The sequence below is a fragment of the Convolutriloba macropyga genome, chromosome 14 (assembly GCF_964194025.1).
Source record: "Convolutriloba macropyga chromosome 14, txConMacr16.3, whole genome shotgun sequence".
In the NCBI taxonomy this organism is placed as follows: Eukaryota; Metazoa; Xenacoelomorpha; order Acoela; family Convolutidae; genus Convolutriloba; species Convolutriloba macropyga.
Genome location: NC_134481.1, coordinates 29094517 through 29117077, shown reverse-complemented (window position 1 = coordinate 29117077; position 22561 = coordinate 29094517). Strand labels below are relative to the sequence as shown.

Genomic DNA, 22561 nt, shown 5'->3' with positions numbered 1-22561 from the left:
CTTTTCCCATGCCCCATCAGTCAACCTCCCGTTAACAACAGTTCTCAAAATGCAACTAACTGAGTACACAAAGTTGTACACTGCGTTGCTGCTCCTGCCCCAAACATGCCCAATATCCCTCTTTGCAAACCATTTGTGCAAAATATGGGTCATTGGCGTGTTTTCCACATCACAGATCATCAAAAGACATCCAAAGCTCAATTACCGTCATTAAATTGCCTCATAATATACAGACAAATACTGCACCACTAACAACTAGTGTCTAACCATCGATAGTCTATAAAACTCACCTTTTTTGATTGATATTCAGTCGCTGTCTGGAATATATCAGGAAAACCCAATAGCACACACCTGTTTTGTCGAAACTGTTTCCGCAACTCCGCAACTTTGCTAACGCTTGGCTATATTAGACCCACTCCGTTGAATTGAAATGGCGCGCATGCAGTTACATACACCTCCCTAATTCAAGACCATGCCTCCTTGATTAAGGAATTGACTGATGCAATAACAAGCAAGAAAAATAACCATTTGCCCAAGTGGAATTTCGCACAGTTTATTAGCGAACTATTTCTGTGACCTGAGTGGTATGACCAATTCAAATGCGCAGTTAACTCAGAGGCGGTAACTGATAACGCTATATTGGCCTCCTTTAAAACTCTTGTCACTGGTAAAGCTAAGATCAAAATTGCTGAGTTTGCTTACATTGGATTATTGAACAAGGATGCACTAAGGACATTAGAACGTAAATTTGGTCAGCCACAGGCGTTCGTAAGTGCAAACTTGGGTGAACTAAGCAATTTCCCGCATTTTAAAATGCACAAGAGTTATAATATCATAAACTATTCTGCAGTAATATCATATTTGTCGGGGTATTCAAGTCACACTCACTTGAAGCTGAATTAAAGAGCGCTTCCCTAATTAATCAAGAGGTACAGAATTTACCGCCAAACAGGAGAGTATTTTACGGCAAAAAATAACGAGCTCTCCTTGTTTTAAGCGATTAGATGAAAAAAGGCTGACGCGCACGATCTTATGAAGCAAACTTCAACAAACGCAAAAATTGATGATAACAAAAATTCAGCAACCATGAACAAAATTGCTTTGAAAGTATTTACGTCAAAAAAGCAACAAACTGTACTTCGAAGCCAATTAACTCGCGTTCAGTGGTTTGAAAGGGTAAGAACGGCTAGTTGGAAGGCAGAGTCTTCAAGGAAAAAAATCCATCACAACGCGCAATATTAGTTGCCGATAACAAACTTTGCTTCTCGTGCCTGAGGGGACCAGCTCATTTTTCACCAGTGTCTCCAATTAAGAACTTGCCTGGCAGAAGGACGCTTTAGTTCGCATAAACGCTATTGCATGACGCAGATAGGGTCTTTCCATCCAAACACACAACAAAACCCAAATGTGTGAACAACCATCTGTCATCAGAGCTCAAACTAGAACAACTTATGGTCAACAACCCCTAATATGACCACAACATCATAATCTGCTACTGACTCCAATAGACTCCTTCAGGTGTCTGATTTGCAGTTGGTCAATTCGTCAAGTTTAGCTACCAAAGAAGTAGTTCTTGGGTGGCCGTTAGTCTCGAAGATACTCGGTTTGCACGGTAAACCACTAAAACAAACTGTCAAGGGTATAAATCCCGGAAAAATTGTTAATATTAAAGTTGTTCAACTCACTGGGAAACCAAAAGCACATCAGGTTGTGGAACCATTTACCATCAACTTTTTCGTTAAAGAGAGTCTGAAGGTCGGCTCAGATATAATAGATTAAAGGCGCTGCAAGACATTTACGCACACTTAACCGTCATTGATCCCGTGATTTATTCCCATAAAGATAATGAAATGATAATCGGACAAAATGTCTATCATTCCATCCGCTCGACCGGTTAAAATACTTCTCTAGCTCATAAGAAGCAGTTACGTGTTGCCGAACGCTTACCCATAGGGTTTAACCTCAACGCTCTTAAAGGAAAGTCGAACGTGACAGTGATTTGTCAAGTAAAACCATGGTACGAGATTGAATCGTTCGGAGCAAATAAATTGACCGAAATATGATCTGCAGCAGATGCAAGGGTACACAAAACAAAACCACTGTACACAATAGGGTGAGATACAAATTCGGAATGTGAACTGCAGACAACACCAAGCTCACTAAGAAAACCTTCTCTTCCCTTGTGCAATTTAAGTCTCTTGAAAAACGATTGGCCAAGTCCTTAGGGAGAAGTACAAAACTATAATCAAGAAAGATATAAATAGATGGCAAGTAACTGAGGGTCCAGAAGCTCAAAAGATGGAGAACTGGTCCGATAGAGAGGTACCTACCTCACCATCCGTTTGAAAACGCGATCAAATTTGATAAGGTGCCTTGGGTGCTCAATTTTCAAGGTGCCTCGTTGAAAATGTCCTTACTCACTACCCTGATGTGCTCTAAAAAATCTCATTTATAAACTTCTACGCCTCCAACAGCAGCCATGTGCTACGTCCGCCGACATCGGGGGATTGTTTTTAGAGGTTGGAGAATTACAATCAGATCAATTATCACCTCGTCTCTTGTGGCAGGAGGACCCGACAACTAACGTTGTAGTGTTCCAAAATACGCGCCATATCATCGCGGCTAGAAACTTGCCCACTTGCACCAACTATGCACTACAACGCACTTCGAGACATTAGCAATTTTAAACCGAGCTGCAAAATTAGTCCCTGAAAACATTGAATTGGATAATTACCTCGTCTCAGTGGAGTATCCTGAGAAAACCAACAACAAGTCGAAGGAATTGGCACATCTTCTCCTTCTCGACGGGTTCAAGCTTACTAAATTTAATCAAATTGCAAATTCTGGCTGATCGAATTAATGGTTATCCTCAATCTTCTGAGCCTGAGATCATTGCTCCATGCGCGGAGGATTCATCGCGCTCGTATGCTTGGGCTAAAGTGCGAAAACATTTCAGCTGTGAGTATGGGTAGAAGCTGCATTATCACCGATTCACTCATGGAGCGCTTGGACCTAAGCTTGGTCTCGAAGATCGTTGACACCATTGGTCTTGTCGCACCGTTTACTGTTGGTGCTCGACTGCTTTTAAGGACATCTGGCGTGTCAGAGGACATCATTGGGATGATGAGCTACCGCAAGACATAGTTCAAAGTTTTTTTTATTTGAAGTGGAAACCCACCCAAGTTTGAAAGCATCAAAATCCCTCGAAATTATTTATAAAGAACGCTCTGACAATACAGATTTGCAAATGTTTGGCGACGGTTCCCTGGTTATTTTATGCCGCCGCTTTCCTGCGAGCCCGAGTAACAACCCCTACGGTCTAGCAAAAAAAAATTGTGTTTCTATTGGGGCCAGCGCGCGTAGCACAATTTAAAGTAATGACTGCCCCAAAGTTGGAATTGCAAGCTGTTCTACATGCCGCTCGGCTGAAGAACGAAATTTTTTGGGCTTTTACTGTAACCGTGAACCAAGTCGTCTTGTGGAGACAGCTCGACCGTTCTTTAATGAATTAACTCTAATGAAAAGCAACCAGTTTTTGTTGCAAACCACGTTTGCGAAAATTTGCATACGCCAGGGCTCACTCATGGAATCACGATGCAACCAAGTACAGTCCAGCTGACGTTGGCACAAAAAGAATATCCCCTAAAACTTTGCAACGCAGCATTTAGGTCAAATATCCACATTTCTTAAGCAATTCAAGTTTCCCGTTCGTACCGACCAAACACGTCATCAATAACATCAAACTTGGGGTCAACAAAACAGTCTCTATAGAAGACGCTGTATCTTTGGCTGCATCTGTTAAAAACCAACTCCCTTTCCGTCGTTATTCTTTTTGATAAGTTTATTTCTCATCAAAAACACACGAGTTTTGCCCTACGCGTTTTCTGACTCTTATCAAAACATGCCGGCTCCGTGATCCCGATGGTAGCATTACCGGACCTACTGAGCTTGACAAAACCGAGCGTCATCTCCAGTACTCGGTGCAAGAAGAATCATTTTAAACCAAACGAGATACTCTTTAACAAAAATTTGTTGAATGGAGCATTCGAATTGCTGCGCATTTGCCGTTACCTAGTTCAAATGGACTAATCCGTTCCTTTAGACGCATCAAGGCATCATCGGTTAATGGAAGCTGGGTTCAACGTAAAGTAACCTATCATCTTAGATGCACGTCACCCGTTTGTATAACTGTTCTTTCAACACACTCAAGAAAAGCATTGTCATCAGGGCGTGGAATACCTAAGATAAATTGCAGGAACATTAAGGAGAATTCCAAGCTGTAACTAAGCAACCAACCAAATCTGATATCAGTGAGAGATCTCATGAGGTCTCAGTAAAGTGTCTCAAGGTGTCTCATAAAGCAGAAGTATCGTATCATATTATTGGCATCCGAAGAAGGCGCCATTTTTCGAGGGGCAGAAAATGACTTTACTCGTGGTCATTATCATCATCATCATCATCATCATCATCATCATTGTGGTCGCTGTCATGAAAACGAATGATTAACAATTAGCGTGACAGACTTCTAATATTGATTGCTGATGTTATTGACTTGAATATTGATTGCTCATTGTGTAGGGAACGCTTATCTTCCGGTCTTGATGTATTGAAATTCGCTGTTGTGCTGACTTGTCAATCCTCATCCATTGAGTCATCCACTGTCTTCCATTTGGGTAACTGAGATTGTGGGTTTTCCCTCTCTAATGGAACAAGTCGGCTTACTGGTCGTATGTAGAGTCCTGTTTGAGTTCTAACTTGGACGACTCGTACTATCTTCTCATTTCCGTCAAAAAATTTTGTTATCCTTGCCAGTGGCCATAGCATTGGAGGCGTATTGTCTTCCTTGATAATAACAATGTCATTGACGGCGCACTGTTGCTTGTTATCGTGCCATTTTGGTCGATGTTGAAGTGTTGTCAAGTAGTCCACGGACCACTTTTTCCAAAATTGTCTGACAATGTTGTTGATGCTTTTGAACCTTCTGTTTAGTGTCCGGTTGTTTTCTTGAGATGGCTCCGGCAAAGCTGTTAGTGGGCGACCAATAAGAAAATGAGCGGGTGATAGTGCTGAAGGGTCATTGGCATCGCCAGAAGCGGCTGTCAGCGGGCGAGAATTGAGGATGGCCTCAATTTGAGTGATCAAGGTTGTGAAACTCTCAAAGGACATCTTTGTTGTCCCTACAGTCCTGTAAAAATGTCTCTTCATGGTTTTTATTGCGGCTTCCCAGAGACCTCCGAAGTGAGGGGTCCGTGGAGGAAATGTCAACCAGTTTATCTGCTGTCCTGTAGTGAAAGCATCTACCAGTCTCTTGAATTCTCTGTCCATTAATAATTTCCGCAACTCAATTTCTCCCGAGTTCCAATGAAAGTCCTTGAGTTATCACTATAAATATTTTCGAGCAGGCCACGTCGTGCTGTAAATGATTTTATGGCGTCCAGACAGTCCTCTTTAGTCATTTTAGTCACTGTTTCCATATGAACAGCCTTTGTGCTGAAACATACAAAAAGGGCAACATACGTCTTCTGCAATTTTCCACTGTTGTCTTTTGTGCTGAAAGGTCCACAGTAGTCCAAGCCAGTGTGGGTGAAAGCAAATGATGCAACAACACGTTCTGTTGGCAGATCCCCCATTTGCGGCTGAAGAATCCTGGTGTCAGTTGCCGAATGCAGGGCTTGCAGTTGTAAATAATTTTCTTTACAGCTGATAGTCCTCCGGGTATCCAAATTGTTAGTAGAAGATAAAACAATGTTAACTGTGGGCCTCCATGTAAGTTCCTTGCATGAGCTTCACGAATCAGAAGCACTGTAATTGGCGAATCTTTTGGAGTTAAGATAGGAAACTTCTTGTCAATGTTGTATGGTGAATTTGCTAGTTGTCCGCCCACGCGAACAACTTTATTGTCTGGGTCGTAGAAGGGAGAAAGTTTGAAAAGTCGTCCTCTTTTTGGCAACAGCTTTATTTTTCGTTTTGTGGTACTGTTGATCAATTCTTCTTCACTTGTACCTACATGTTGCTCCATTTCGTTGAAACTTGTTGTTTTATCTAAATTACCTAATTGAGCTGTACAAAGCTTACCTACCTGAACCTTAGCAATCTTGCCTACCTCAACCTTACCAACCTTACTTACCTCACCTTGACCAACCGTACCTACCTTCACCTTACCAACCTCAACCTTACCTACCTCATTTCACCAACATTACCTACCTCAACTTTACCAAGGGGTTTTATGATAATACGCATAGTCTGAATTGTTACCTTCCCCTTCTGTCATTGATGAAGATGATTGACTAACAATGGCATCAAACTCTTGCAAGTAAAGTTTTTGAATCAGACTGTATATGGCAATCCGTCCATGATAAAGATCTGAAGAGCTGAGTTGACAAAGTGATTGATATTCAGATGCTGTTGCAGCTTCCGATATTTTCAGTTGACATCGTTTTGATGATAGGTTTTTCTTCTGTGAGTAGCATTTGATATCGGATTGTGTTGGGTCTGTTCTGCAGGCAAAGGTCTTCTGGCTTTGTTTTTTAGCCTTCTGATTGAATTTCTTGACTTAACAAAAAATTCGAACCAGTTTTCCAAACGAGGATATTCGATGAATTAGCTGAACTTTTGAGTTGTTCTCCTGAGTAACAACCATTGTCGTTTGCGTCAGTGTTTCTCTTTGCACTTCATTGTTCACTGCGGACAGATGTTCCTCTATTGATTCCGCCTTCGGCCAATAATCTTCGCTTTTTTCTAGCCAGTTAGGTCCATTCCACCAAAGGCTGTGTTTGGCTAGGTTTGCGACTGAGATCCCTCGTGATGCGCAATCAGCAGGATTCTCCTCCGTCGGCACGAAATTCCAATTGCTGGATCGAATAATGTTTTGGATTTTTGCAACACGGTTGGCAACGAATGTCTTCCACTTTCTTGGAAATCCTTGCAGCCAGGCAAGCGTTACCGTTGAATCTGTCCAAGCGTACACCTTTGGTGTCGGGAAACGTTGATCGCTCAAAGATGATGATACTGCTCCCACCAAATTTGCTCCAAGAAGTGCTGCACAAGGTTCCAGCGGGGGAACGCACAAGCTCCTCATTGGTGCAACTCTGGTCTTTGCTGTCAACATTCTTGTGTGAACTGATCGGTCGAAAGATTGTCGTATATACACAACTGCTGCATAGGCTGTAGTTGATGCATCACAGAAGACGTGGAGTTCAATGTCCGATGTTGCTGGTGAAATTGAAACTACCTTTCTGGGCAGTCTAATATTTTCCAATTCCCTCAGTTGAACTCTGAAACGGCTGTACTGTTGCTGAAGGCCTTTCGACAAAGCTTCGTCCCATCCAAGTCCGTCCATCCAAAACAGTTGTACAAAAGACTTGAACTGTATTGTTGTAGGTGAAAGCCATCCCAAATGATCAAAGAGCCGGGTGACTTCCGACAGTGTTTCGCGTTTTGTAGATGGTGTCTTTTCGTCCAGTTTTGCTATGAAACTGAAGTGGTCTGGATTTGGGTTCCACTTGACGCCTAAAGTTTTTATACTGTAGTCGTCATTTTAATTGTCATCTCGTCGGTAGTTTCTCGAAAGCTTGCAGGTAATCTTTCAATAAGTTCTGCGTTGCTTGAAGTCCATTTGCGAATCTCAAACCCTGCTTCTGAAAGAACTGCTATGATTGAGTCCTGCAGTTTCATTGCACTTTCCAGATCGGGTGCTCCTATCAATAAGTCGTCGACGTACATGTCTGTCATGATTCCTAGCTCTACATTTTTGTCCGTAACATAATGGACGAACAGAATGGAACGCTGATGATGCTATTCCGTACGTGACACGTGTCATCCTTAATGTCTTTATATCTGTTGAGTTCGGTTCCTTCCAAAGTAGTCGATGATAGTCTTTATCTTCGGCGTCCAGTTGCACTTGTCTGTACATTTTTGCAATGTCTGCTGAAAGGGCAACAGGATACATACGGAAACGGATCAGGATGCTGAATAGAACTTTCTGGATCTTGGGTCCCACCATCAGTCTATCGTTCAAAGAAATTCCTCTGGTAGTCTTCGCTGAACCATCAAAAACTACACGCAGCTTCGTTGTTGTACTTGAGTCTTTGAACACACAGTGATGGCTGAGATAATAGCTTTTCTCCTTTGGCAGTAGCATCTCATTTTCGGGTACTTCTTCCATGTCTCTTAGTTTAAAGAACTCCTGGATGAACTCGTTATATCGTCTGTACAGATCAGGCTGTTTTTGAAGTCTATGAAGGAGACTTCTAAGTCTTCGTCGTGCTTGCTGCTGAGAATCCCCCAGTTCTCCAACTTCTTTCTTAAAGGGCAGTTTTACGATGAACGTTCCTTCAGGGCTTCTTCGTGTGGTTGAATTGAAGTGTTCTTCACATCTTCTTTCTTCGTCGGTCAGATGTTTAGTTGCAGGCACTTCCTCAATTTCCCAACAACGCTGTAAGTGGTCCTCAAATGATGATACAAAGCAGGTTTGCAAACTGGAAGAATTGGAAGTTTGCACGTTTTTGCGTCCGATTACTAACCAACCGAATACTGAGAGTCGATAAGTAACGGAAATGTTTGGTTCTTTCGGTCGGTTGTTTCCAACCATCAAGTCTTCGTAGTGTCCAGCTCCAATGATGAGATCAACTTGGGCGGGTTTGGTAAAGTCGGGATCAGCCAACTGTAGTTCCTTTACTGTCTCCCAATTGTCTGTGTTGATGTACCGAGAAGGCAAATCGTTTGTCATTTTTGTTAAAACTGACGCGTCAATGACTGCGTTTTTTTGAAAGGTTCTTTCATTTTTTGGTTTTTGTCTCTGTTTGTTGTTCTTTTTACAACCTTGAGCAAAATTGAATAAAGACAGTTGAACAAAGACAAAATTGAATAAAGACATAATGTCTTCCTAGATAGGCATTTGTTATAATATTACGTTTGGATAATTTCAGGTTGGTTCCATCTGTTGGTTTTCTGTAGATATAAAATTATTCCAAACTTTTAACTTTGCTGTTTCTTTTTCTTTTCTGATTGTAACAACACCTTATTGTGGACCGGTTCCATATCTGTTCTAGTAAATTACAAGTTAATTTGCCTAGTTTCACTTCAATCTGACGCTATCTTTTATTTTTTTATATTAAGCTTTTTCTTAAAAAATAGCCATAAAGTTTTGGATGTAGTTAATGTTTCTTGTTGTTGTTTGATTTTGTTGTTCATCTTGCCTCGTTTTCTGAATGACGGTAGATCTCGTCAATCTAATGTTTCAATTTCTACTCTGTCGAAGTTCTTGCGCTAAAGGTGATATTTTTGTTCAGACACAAAGTTTTTGAAACGTACTTAAATTTTTGGGTTTTTTTTATCTGTTCGCATTCAAACGAACATTGACGAGCCTCCTTGTTTATTATCGATGTTTACCGCCTCAATTGCCTCCTTTCTGTCTTTTCTCTTTTCTTTCTTTTCTCTTTTCTTGCCTTTTCTTTTCTTTTTTCTTTCTCTCTTTTCTTTCTTCTCTAAAAACTCTATTCCTTCACTTTCTCTCTCTCTCTCAAACTTTCCTCCTTTTCTCTCACTCCAAGGCTCCCTCTATCAATTGACGAAAACAAAACAAAGACCCCTGAAATCACACAACCAAGTATCCCATCTAAACCAATCTCACTGCCTCCATCCTCCAGACAAATACTCAACATAAACCACCAGAAACCAACGAAGACACCAAAGCAAAGCAAAGTGAGAGCGCGGTTTAAAAAGTGGCGTAAACTACCACCTGATAAATCTTAAATAGCAGCTCGCTGCTAACTGAACACATCAAAATTCAAATCAAGTATGTTCTCATATGGATGAGCGGGGTCGAAACTTTATGTGCGAACGCATATTACCGAGCCTCCTTGTTTATTATCGAATTATATTATACAAAAGCACGTATAACTCTGAACTGAATCGCTTTCTGTTAATTTAAAAGAATTTTACGAACAATTGGCTCCACGAGAATTTCAACATTGCTCTGTTTTGTTTGATCTGCACAACATCAAAATATTTCAAAATCTCTTTCAAAGCTTTGTTGAAAAAAACTGGTTTAGCTTATATATGGTTTCAAGAAAGTATTAGTATATGTACGCCCGCAAGGCGCTTTCAAGAGGGGAAAAATCATTTAACTCGACAAACATTTGAGCACCTTACAATAGATCAGCGTGGTAAAGTAATTAAGTCACTTTACAAAAACTAAATTGGGGATACTCAAGAGCTATTTTTCTATTTTTCATTATTCTGACAGCAGCTGTATGGGCTGCTAGCTTTTAGCTTTTTCGTACCAAATAAAATACCTGGGTGACTTTATATGGCGTATGATTTATTTTGTCAACGTTGTTACTCATTTTAGTTCATTTTTAATTTAGTCAGGCTAGTGTGGCGCGGTTCAGTCAGTACAGCTTCTTGAACTCATTACTAACTGCTCAATTAATTGTTGTTATTTACAGATTGCAGTCTCTTATTAGCTCATCTGACCTTGCCACATATTTTAAGTCTAACAAACTATGCACAAAATTATTCTTGCGTGTACCGATAATTCTATGAAGCTGAGCGTTATCTTCGTTTTAACTAATCTTTAGTTAATCAAGTGAACTTGCGTTTTATTTACGAAGTCCCGGGGCACTCATTACAGCCTCAACGGATGGATGTTGGGCATGGGGGCAGAACAAAGGAATTAAATTTTCTAAAACCCTTCAATTAATGAAATTATACCACCAAGGTATGTTTTAGAGACTATCAGAGCTCAGAAAGCACTGATTAGGTACTTAATACATCGAGCTCTAACGTTTAGCTGACGAGAACTATGACCAATGACTAAATCTTGAATTCAAAAATCAAGAGCTATAAAGATAAAGAAATTGAAAACAGTTTTTGCTGTTCATTTTGAAAACATTTTGATTCTGGCTGATAACGGCAGCTTGCAGCATGTTGAGTCATCTTTAGCATTCAGTAGGTTATCTCAATCAGTCTTCGTTATAGCTACTCGCTGGTCCACAATCATCCTGATAGCAAGAGACCCTAGATTATAGGCAAATATGAAACGCGAGCAAACCTTTGTATCCTTATCTCACACGTCACAAGGGGAATCATCTCTGCAAATGGTGTCACCCAGTGAGCGGGGACAATCAGTAATGATACGTTTCATCGGTTGTATCATATGGGTTGCTGCGAGAGTAATTTTTTGATGATTCGAACTGAACTGATAATAACAACAATGACAATCTGCAAACCAGTTTTTACACACATCGATGAACTAATCAATTTACTACAATTTATTCAACTTTAATTTTTTGCTGTTCCAGGTGTGTGGATCATCACGACATTACGAGAACAAATACATCGTCATGCTGATTCGCAAGATACAACAAAGTTACCCATTCATTTTGTTTCATCGTTAACTATGAACAATTTTCGGACAAATATCCCTCAATAATTAGTTCTTAGTCTTGAAGCAACACTTTAGCAAGGCAAAATTACGGATAATATGTCAAAAATTATGGGTATCAGTAACATGTCAGAAATGTTTTTTTCAAAAACTATTTCAGTTATAAAAACCAGTTAAATAATATAGGAAAAATGACCCAATTAGGTTTACGAACTGCCTGGTGTCAGAATGAGTTTTTTTACTATATATAAATTAAACTGTATTACCACAATATGTTATTTGATCTTGTAATTTGACTTGACTTTGTCAAACAAGCGTGTCTAAGGTCGGCAAAAATTCTTCCGAATGACTGGCGAGGGGTTGGTTTCGTCAGTACCTATGTGGTGATTAGGGAGGCTAAGCTGCGCGAAGGTGAGAAAACGTACAAAAAAAGGTTCCACGGAAGGAGCGAGTTGTTAATCAACTCAATTCAATTTTAATTTATTCTGGGTAATGTGGTACCACTCAGTCAGTACACGTAGTCGAAATCATTAATAACTAATCAAATAATCATCGCTAATTACAGAACGTGGTCTTTCATTAGCTCACCTGCCCTTGTTGTTAGTATGCTTAACTCTGCTGAAAATCATTCGTGTGTTTACCTGTAAATCTATGAAGCTGAGCAATATCTTCCTTTTGAGATTTGACCAAACTTTATTTAACCAAGTACATTTAAGCATCATTTATGAAGTCTTGAGGCAATCAGCACAGCCTAGCCGACGGATGCCGGAGCAGAACAAAAAAGGACCTAGTATCCAAAAATATCTCAGGTAATCAAATTATACATTCATGGCAGACTTTGGAGACTATTAGAGCTCTAAGAGCACTGAACAAGAACTTAATTACTCGATTACGGGAAAAAAAGTCGAAAGCGTCCACCACCAATTAGGCAAAAAATTGTATTAAAAAAGCCAACCGGACAGAAAACTGCTACTTTGCGTTTCCTGTTTTCTTTGCGTTTCCCGTTTTTTGGATCGTCACAACATCACTAGGACAAATACATTGTCAAAATGATTCGCAAAACAACAAAGATAATTATTCATGTGGTTTCATCGTTAGTTAATGACAATTTTTGGACAAAATTGCCCTAAATGAAGAAAAAGTATGATAAAAAGTATGGGCTTAAGGGTTTAAATAATATGTAAGAAAATGTGTCTTTTTGTCTAAAAAATTTTCAAGCATAGCCGGTAGATTGCCGGAAAATAGCCACGATAGAGGTGTGTGGCCTTCCATGAAACTGAAACCACTAAAGAAATAAGATAGACAGATCGACCACCAGTCCTCTAATAGACCACTAGATTTTTTGAGTTAGTTTTAGACTGTCATTTTATGAGACGCATTCGCTTTACATAAAAGAGCCCTGATAATGTAAATCAAATAACTAAAAACACTAATAAGAATTATGGTAAATACGTTTGGCACTACTTAGATAAACGCTATTGATCTTTAACTTGTAAATGTTCATAAAATTTCAAGTTCTTTAGGTGAGTTTAGAAGTCATTTTTGAGTGAGGTAAGTCACGCAATTGACCTAAAAAAAACAAACGAGCGAACAAATTCACTAAAATTGAAAAAAATCAATGGTCGCAAAAATCATCGATGGACATGACGAATTAAAAAAAAAACACGATGTCCCCAATAATAGCCGCTTTCGGTTCGCGACCAATAATGATCAAACTAGACAAACTATATTGGAAAAATTACCGAATTAGCTTTATTAAGTGCCCGGCGTCAGAATGAAAGATTTCAAATCTAAAATTTAGCTCTAGCATTACAATATGTTTATCTATATTGTAGTTTGGTTTGACTGTCATACAAACGTAACCGACACCGTCAAGCTGATTCGTAATACTACAATGTAGAACATTCATGTGATTTTATTTTTAACTATTGACAATTCCTGAACAAAATTCATTAACTGATTAGTTCTTAGTCTTGAAGCAACGCCTTAGCATAGCAAACTTACGGAAAATGTCGACGACTGGGTTTCTGAAAAAATTTAGATAGTGTCTTTAAGTCAAATAACATTTGAATTATCACACCAGATATATTTCCTATAAAACCATTCCCTAAATAGCTTTACTAAATTTCAGTCGCAGTCTGAGTGCTTTATAATTTTTGAAACTTAGTTATAGCATCACAATATGTTCATCTATCTTGTACTTTTATTTGAAATTCTGTCACATAAATGTAACCTACTAAGGTTGCCAAATTTTTCTCAAAAGATTGGCGAGCAGTAGGCTCCGTAAGTAGTTAAATGATGACTAGGGAGGCTCAGCTGCGTGAACGGCAGAAAACTTGCAGTGCAATAGGGGGAAGGCGTTGTTACTCAGTTGAATTCAACTGTAGTTTAGTCTGGGCAAAGTTGTACCACTCAGTCTGTACAGCCACTCCAAATCATTACTAATTGCTCCAATAATTACTGTTAATTACAGAATGCAGTCTCTCATGATCTCACCTGACCTCGCCGCATGTTGTTTTTCTATCTCTGCTAAAAATCAGTTTTGTGTTTACTTGTAATTCTATGAAGCTGAGCAATATCTCCGTTTTGAGATTAAATATTTGGCTAAAAGAAACTTGTTTCAAGTCTTGAGGCACTCACCACAACCTCAATGGATTGATTCAGGGAGTGGGGGACAGAACAAAAAGAATTAAACTTTCTAAAACCCTTCAAGTGAACAATTATACCCTTGACTTTAGAGACTATTAGACTATCAGACTTTAAACAATTATGCGGCAGACTTTAGAGACTATTAGAGCTCAAGTCGCACCCAAAAGGTACTTTATACACCGGCATCTACAAGTTCATGGAGTTTTTAAGGACGAAAAGTCAAAAGCCTCAAACGAAAAACCTGTCAAGCGAAAAACTGCATTAAAAAGGCCAGCAGGACCTACATAATTGCTACTTCATTTGAGAACAGTTAACAATGACTCAATCTTGATTTCAAAATCAAGAACAGTAAAAATCAAGAAATTAAAGATGTGTTTTCTTTGTTGTCTCAGGTTTGTGGATTGTCACAGCACTAGGACAAACACATCGTCATGCTGACTCGTGCTACAAAATTACGCATTCATTCTATTTAATCAACTATGGACAATTCCTGGACAAAAACTCCCTAACTGGTTAATTCGTAGTCCTGAAGCAACACTTCAGCAAAGCAAAATTTCGGATAATATATCATTTAATATGGGTTTTTGTAATATTTCAGATAAAGTTTCCTTATGTCAAATAACATTTCAATTATCAAACCAGATAAATTAGATGAAAAACAATGCTCAAATTATCTTTAAATTTCAGTCTCAGGCTGAGTGGTTTTTACGATTTTGAAATTTAGCTGTATCATCACAATAGCTTAATGTATCTTCTACTTTTATTTGAATTTCGGTCACAAAAACGTAACCGAATAACGTCGGCAAATTTCTTTCATAAGAATGTCAAGCGGCTGGCTTCGTCAGTATCTAAAAGGGGCTTCGGGCTAAGCTGTGTGAAAAAAATATAGAAAAGGGGTACAATGGGTGGAGGGGTTTTAATACGGGGATCCTCAGTGGGTGTCATCTACTCGGCTTCACTCCCTCCCCCTCCCCCTCCCCCTCCTCCCCCCCCCCCCCCCCCGTTTTTCATGCATCTGACTTACATACTGTGTTATTATATAGGATGTTACTATGAACAAATTAGCAGGTGCACCTCAAGGCGTAAAATTTATTTTCCCACTAGGCTTGAGACGAAAAAATACGAGCCCAGGAATGGAGTGAGGAGCGTCTAGAACGTAAAACATAACCAACTAATATCAGGTGAATTGCTCTCAAACGACCGGATGATTACGGTAGCAGCCAGCTGGGGCTTAGAGATGTTAGCTTGGGGGGTCAAACGATGGGGGCGTTAGGTAATGAAGGGTGGATGCGGGTAGTTTTGGGGTGGTGACTGAGGGGTCAAGCTTTTAAAATCAAGAACTGCCCTTCACACCATGAAATTGTCTCCTGAGAACAGTTTTGGCGAATTGCATTCTTAGACCAGTAAGGCTCTAGGGGAGCCTAATGCCCTCTGGGCTTTACATGCTTATCCCGTTTTCAAAGAAAAGTCAAAAAGGTTAGAGATAAAAATCGGTCAAGTATAAAATCACAAGACCACAGCACCAATATAATTGCTACAAACTTCGTTTGAGAGCAATTAAAGAATGTAGAATTAATCGGTAAATACGTGCCATCCCCACAAATCCTGCGTTTTGACCAATTTTTCTTAGTTTTTGGCCTTAACTCGATCACTACTACTAACTTCGTTTGAGAGCAATTAAATACTCGTAGCCACCTTTTGTTTTCGTTAAAATCTGTCGACAAAACTACAGGCTAAAATTGTAAGCCCAGCTCCATAGTACCCGGTCAATCTCAAAGCTTAAAGAAAAAGATTAGACGCTTAAATGCATTAATTGCTCATGGTTTACATTAACTTAAACATATGCAAATAGTGTATAATTTCTAGAAGTAAAAGAAACAAGTAGTCACAATTTATCATCACAACAAATCTCCAGACAATTTTTGGAAAGATTACTATTAATTTATCGGCAAATTAAGTAGGCTAAAAATAAACATCAAATCAGATAGTCGAAAGTAACTCAACAGATACAAAACAGAGCTGGAATATGGGACTGAAAACTCCCGATTAAAAGTCACTCGAACAGTGATAAAATTTTAAATCTTTGTTTAAAATATTATAAATTTATCACTGCCATGGAAGTAATTGAATGTTTAGAAAGTTGTCAAAACCTTGCAGCAAAATTAAGCCTGAAAAACAGCACCTAAAAATTGACACCAAAATTTGACATAAATTATCAAGCAAATTTTACAAAGAAATTACTAAGAAGAAATTGTGTTTAAAAGCAGATTGTTGATCTATAAATAACAAACTGTAATAAATAGGTCTAATTACTAACTAATATCGGAATTGAAGTTCAGTTACGCAGGGATGAGCCATAATGCTCCTGTGCACTTGGCTTTCCATTGCTTGTAGATCCCAAAACGTTCTTGTGAAACGTAACCATATGTCGCAGAAGGTTGCTAGTGGTAGTCAGGCTTTTATTGCACAATAGACACGTATGTGTTTCGAGCACGATGTAATCTCCGAAGAAGTAAATTGAGGAACTTCGTTTTCCTGACGTCGAAGAATGATTGCTTGAGGTGCTGGTAGGGCTCGTTTTCATATCGCCATTAACACTTGGGCTCAACTCCGAGGCCGACGTTGCCTTGTCCGATTCCGGTGAATTCTTTGCTGAAATATCCACGTTCATCATAGCCGCGGCGTCGTCTTTTGTCAAGGTCAAGTCCATCGAGTCCGTTTGGTCATCACAGACCATTCCGTTTTCGTGTTTCATTGGAACAAGTTCAATCATGTCCAAATGCTTATACAAAGCATGGTTTTGAAGCTGAGACATACTATTGCACTGTCGGGGACATAACTTACACGATAAAGTGTCAAAATCGCATATCTTGGAGTAGTTTCGGACTTTTCGCGAGGCTCGACCAGATCCATCAACAGTTTCGAACGCTGACCCGTTCTGCAATTCGCCCTCAAAACTTCCGTCATCGTCATCGTAAACTACGTCCTCTACCTTGACCTTTTCTTCAAACGCTTCCGGGGTCAAAAGGGTGCCTTGGTTGCTCAAATGCGTCCGATTCAAATGCAAGAAAAGTTTCTTTCGTGTATCATACTGTGCAAAACAGAGCTTGCAAGTTAGCGTAGAAATGTCGGAGTACTTCTCATATTCAGCCTGTCGCGGATTCACCCATTGACGGCCGCTACTGCTGCTGCTACCGCAGCTAAACTTACTCTCTGAATCCGAACCCTGACTGCCCCCGGCCATCTCGAGTTCGTTATCTTCAAGTTCGTTAGATTGCACTACGAAGGTCTCCCCTTCAAGAGTTCCATTGGAACTCGAACTGTTTCTAGCTGCGATCGCGTTATTAACGCGAGTGGCTGATTTAGTCTCGTAGTTGTGAGTGGTAACCGTCGCAGCGGAATAGCTCGGTCTGACTGGTTGTCGGCCATGCTTTTTGGTTATATGCACTTTCAAACTTAGCTCTAAATTAAAGCAAGCACCGCAAATATCACATTGGTACGCTTTATCGGCAGTCTTGATAAAACTATCACGCTTTCCATGTTTTCTGGCTCTGTGAGACATCATACTGCTTTTGATTCTGAATTGAGCGCCACAGTCAGTACATGGATAAAGTCCGGGAGGCGATGCCGAAACTTGTCTTTCTTGCAGAATTTCGTCAAATTCTTTTGACGACAGGTCCAAAAGCACACCACCTGTGCGGCCATTGTTCATTGGATCCGAATCGGGATGTTTGCAACGAATATGTTTCCGTCTAGCCTTGTGTCCAGAGAACCTAACATCACAGAAATCACACTTGAAGGGTTTCAGAGGTTGTACGTATGCCGATTTCGGGGTTCCTGGGACGTTTGAATGTTCCGACACTGACAGCTCCTCAGTTCCTGCGCCATTAGTGCTCCGTGATTCGATGTGACTTTGGTTAGGTTGCGCGGTAGCTGGCGATCGTGCCATTACGTCATTGATAGATCCTAGATAGGAGGAATGTTTTTCCTTCTTGTGTCGCCACAAAGAGCTTTTCCATTGGAATTGGTGACCGCAGATTTTGCACTTGAACGGGAGACCGGTGATTGCTGACCCAGCTCCCTGCTTCCCGTTAATCGCTTCTCTGTGGAATAACCTAGCGTGGTGAACTAGATTCTTGCGAGCACTAAATGCTTTTTTGCAAAGCAAGCACTTCAGCTGAGAGAAACTAACAACTGCAGAGAAGTTTTCGTTGGTTTGGTTGAAAGGTTTGTGCCTGTTGTTGATAGAATTGGCAGAGACCGATGATTGCAAATTTGTCGACTGACTTTTCTGAGAAGAGTCAGACTCAAATCCATTAGCTTGCTGTTCCTCTTGCTGCGCGTCAGTTTCTTCATTCGGATCGAATGATCCAGATTTTTGTCGTAGTTGCGATACAACTGAAAGCAAATGTTTGGTAACATATATTCAACATAAACTGGAATCTTGGGAGCTGTCGATAAAAACACTCGCCCACCCCACGCGTTTTCAGCGACTAGACAACAATAAAAAACATGAATGGCAGATTGCAAGAAAATAGCTACCTAAGTTCTCCAAAACAAAAACTTTCAAAGTGTTCTAATTCAGTGTGCAGTTTCAGTAAGATACTAAAACATTTTTAAATTCAGCTTTCGAACTTAAAGCTATAAAGCTTAAATACAAAAACGTCATCAAAAGGCAAAGTGAATTTAGAAAAAGTGAGAACGCCTAAATAATTGCCGTTGAGAGGCTTATTAATGAAACAAAAAATAAGACCGAAAAAAATTAAATTATTAATAATAATTGCTGAGGTGTCACGTCTGGATTTAGAAAAAAATGTATAACATAATGGTTGTATACAGCAGCTGCCCTCGAATAACCTTCAGTTCGATTTGACCTTAGTTATCTCCTTCAAATAAAGTAAGCAAAGTCAATTTTGAGAGTATGTAAATCACACGCGACCAAAAATTTCATCAAGCGAATGAGCACAATAACTCGCTCCACTAAGAGTGAAAAATGACGTCACGCATGCAATATAGTCAATATTGTATGTACGAATGAACAAAAAGCAGATTTGCAGTGAGCACGACTAGATATGGACACAAAAAATCACGCAAGATGTAAAAAGATTTCACGCGAAATGCTGAACAAGCTGTGAACTAAGGTAAAGCGAAAAAAAATTGAAGTAAAAACATAGCAGGGCAAGTCCTGACATAAAATTCAAGGGATTTTCATTGACTAAACAAAAAAACGAGAATACACCTAGAATGGACTGTGAATTGACTGCAAAATCATTTAGAAAAAATTCGACTAAAATCATCACTTCAATTTGACTTCAAAAATGAGGAAAATGTGTCAACAAATCTTGAAAATATCGCGCCCAATACAATTCCTAATGCAATGGGTACACTATACAAAATCTTGCCGAAAGGAGAGACAAATAAACAAAATTCTTATCCACCGCATACCATGCAACCGAGGTGACGTGTTCTTAATGGAATTATTTGGTTAGATAAAACAGAACTAACAAAAAAAATCGCCGAGTTTTTTTGAAAACAAGTAATGTTAAAGTTTAAAAACAGCTAGCTATGATCTTGAAACAATACTTAGGTTCATTTTTGCCTCAAAAGCAACCAATAAAACCTGCCCTAATGAGACTAATTGATAGATTTAAATGAAAGACGCGTACAGGAGAAACCCAAAAAATGACTATCATTTATTTAGAAACTATTAAGGGTTTAAAGTCATAGAAACTATTAGCTATGAACTGAAATGATTGATATAATTCGCTTGCGCCTTAGCATCCGATAAGATTTCGATAAGACGACCGAAAAAATTATGGGCAAAAACAAAAAACCTATATCAACAATTAACTTCAAAGTCATTAAATAGCTGGCAGACTTGCCTGAAATAGTCACCAAAATTTTGTAGATTTACAGTCTCAAAGAGAACTAGAAAGAACCGAAATAAAAAGAAAATTCTTTTTTTATTGTAATATTTTAATTATTAATCAGTTCAAATTACTGCTAATTCTCGTAGCTCTTGTCAAATAACCATACATAATAGTAGCACGCACTCAGTTCGAACTACTTTGTTCGATCTCAACTCATATTTAAGCCTCTTGGTTTCTATGGTAGCACACAGCTACCATAGAAACCAAGAGGCTTAAATATGAGTAGATATCGAACAAAGTGGTTTCTGGCCACTAATCTTCGCATGCACAGGACGTGCCGCCCCGTCATTGACATCCGTTGTGCATAATTGTTGGACTTTTGAAACTTTCACATCAAAGAATGTCCTTCCAAATCCGTGCTTATAAAAGCCATTTGCTTTTATTCAGTCTGGCCTTACCATCAGAGGTTTCCTTTGCTCATATCCCCTTGGATTGCCGAAAGATTCGGCTCAAAATGAACATCATTACTTCTTGTTTTGATCTCTTCTTTTCATTAGCTTTTTCAAACTGCAGATCTGAAATGTTATCGTGTCTATTTTTAGGCAATCTGGCAGCTAAGTTGATGATTTTAGCACTTAATCGTATGATAATGTTTTTGGTCTCACATGACTTAATTCTCTGAAAAATGACTTTCCTCGCCTTCAAATTAAGTCATGTGAGACCAAAAACATTATCATACGATTAAGTGCTAAAATCATCAACTTAGCTGCCAGATTGCCTAAAAATAGACACGATAACATTTCAGATCTGCAGTTTGAAAAAGCTAATGAAAAGAAGAGATCAAAACAAGAAATAATGATGTTCATATTGAGCCGAATCTTTCGGCAATCCAAGGGGATATGAGCAAAGGAAACCTCAGATGGTAAGGCCAGACTGAATAAAAGCAAATGGCTTTTATAAGCACGGATTTGGAAGGACATTCTTTGATGTGAAAGTTTCAAAAGTCCAACAATTATGCACAACGGATGTCAGTGACGGGGCGGCACATCCTGTGCATGCGAAGATTAGTGGCCAGAAACTACTTTGTTCGATCTCTACTCATATTTAAGCCTCTTTGTTTCTATGGTAGCTGTATGCTACCATAGAAACCAAGTGGCTTAAATATGAATAGAGATCGAACAAAGTAGTTTCTGGCCACTAATCTTTGCATGCAAATTCTAAGATTAAAAACCACCCTTCATACCATAAAATTATCTCCTCAAAACAGTTTTGGTGAATCGCATACTGAGATACTACTGAAGCTGCTCAGCCGCTTAATGTCCTCCCGGCTTTATCTCTTTACCTCGTTTTTTAGGAAACACAAAGCGTCACACGAAAAATTGGCCAATCGATAATCGCTTAACAACGACCGCAGGACTAATACCATCGCTAGAAACATCATTTGAGAGCAATTAAACAGGACAATACCGTATCTTATATACGTCAACCAGCATGTCATCTCACCGATCCTGTTTCTCTGAGCAGGAAAAAGGACATAGCCGGCAGAATGACAGAAAATAGCTGCGATAGCTTTGTAAATCTGTAGTCCCACAGAGATAATGAAAAAAGACCGACAACAAGTATTTTCTCTTCTTGATTAATGAGACGTTCTATATCGATTAAAACTACTATATAAACAAAAACTAATGAAACCAATATTAAAGTCACTTCCCATTTTCTTTTAGACAAATAAATTTATCAACGTAATTAAAAAACCGCATTTTAAGTAAACGTTTACACAGTGGAACCTTAAACAGAAAAAACCTCTTTGGTAGAACAAAAATAATTAAACATAGCCCGCAGATTGCCGGATGAGCTGCAAAAGAAAAGGCTTGCGTGCGGTGTAATAGAGATAAAGTTATCGGCGCCGCTCAAAAGCTATTAAAAAAACATTCAGCGATAAATTAATACAGCTTGTTAAAATTCATTGCGCAAAACCCTTTTGTCACGCCCCTATTTCGTCCCTCATAGTTACGTGATGATTTTCCTTTAAATATCCATAAATAAGTGCTTTAATCTAGTTCATATTTAGATAGATCTCAAGGCCATATATAGCTAGTATTTCCATCTCGGCCTGTAACCCCTAATTTGTTTATGTTTATTAAAAACAACCGCAGATCACCGGCGATGAATTCAAATAATTGGTAAATAACTTTATGAGAGATTATGTACTTGGTGAAGTAATTAGTCTGATAAAGTAGGTGCTAATACGGAACTTGTATATGTACTTAACAAACATCAAGAGACGTACAAAAGCCGGAAATTGCCCAACTTATAGATCAGTAAATATTTGCGAAGTACCAATACAGCCCAAGGTACAGCTCTGCGGAACCTACGATCTCCAGAACACCGGAGAACCAGCATAGTGATCAGTTGCTAATCAAACCCAGCAAAAAACATAAAACTTCTTATTCTATCACTGAAACTTTGTCTTTATTTCTGATATCATAATTAAAGATGGAACTGGAAATTCTTCCTAAAATAACTAAGATAGAAGAGACTTCTTTCGAGTTATTTCCTGGTTAAGAAAAGCTCTAGAATCCAAGGCAACTAGTGGATATAGCGCACATCCGAACGGCTCAATAAAAAGCTACCACTAGCTAAACTTATTCAAAAT

The 22561-nt window shown here is 39.1% G+C and overlaps 3 protein-coding genes across 3 annotated transcripts in view; 1 reads left to right on the top strand and 2 right to left on the bottom strand.

Annotated features, from left to right (window-relative positions):
* LOC142353214 (uncharacterized) overlaps nt 1–22561 on the top strand; it is a 712302-nt gene that overhangs the window by 371278 nt on the left and 318463 nt on the right. The window lies entirely within an intron of this gene.
* Nucleotides 6554–8728, bottom strand: LOC142352893 (uncharacterized). The gene is made up of 2 exons (XM_075405047.1): nt 7762–8728; nt 6554–7509 (listed from the first exon to the last, which is right to left on the bottom strand). The coding sequence occupies exons 1-2, from the start codon at nt 8726–8728 to the stop codon at nt 6554–6556; spliced, it is 1923 nt and encodes a 640-aa protein (XP_075261162.1).
* The window catches only part of LOC142353212 (uncharacterized), a 276576-nt gene continuing 269842 nt past the window's right edge, over nt 15828–22561 (bottom strand). Inside the window, exon 5 of the mRNA XM_075405441.1 lies at nt 15828–18433. Within this exon, the coding sequence (XP_075261556.1) occupies nt 16371–18433 (2063 nt within the window). The 3' untranslated portion in view covers nt 15828–16370. The remainder of the gene's footprint in view (nt 18434–22561) is intronic.

Excerpts from the sequence above, each read along its gene's own strand:
- LOC142352893 (XM_075405047.1), bottom strand. The coding sequence starts at position 8,728 with ATGACAAACGATTTGCCTTCTCGGTACATCAACACAGACAATTGGGAG. Across the intron at positions 7,510-7,761 it reads CCATTCTGTTCGTCCATTAT|GCGTCAAGTGGAACCCAAAT; the intron begins GTTACGGACAAA and ends TAAAAACTTTAG.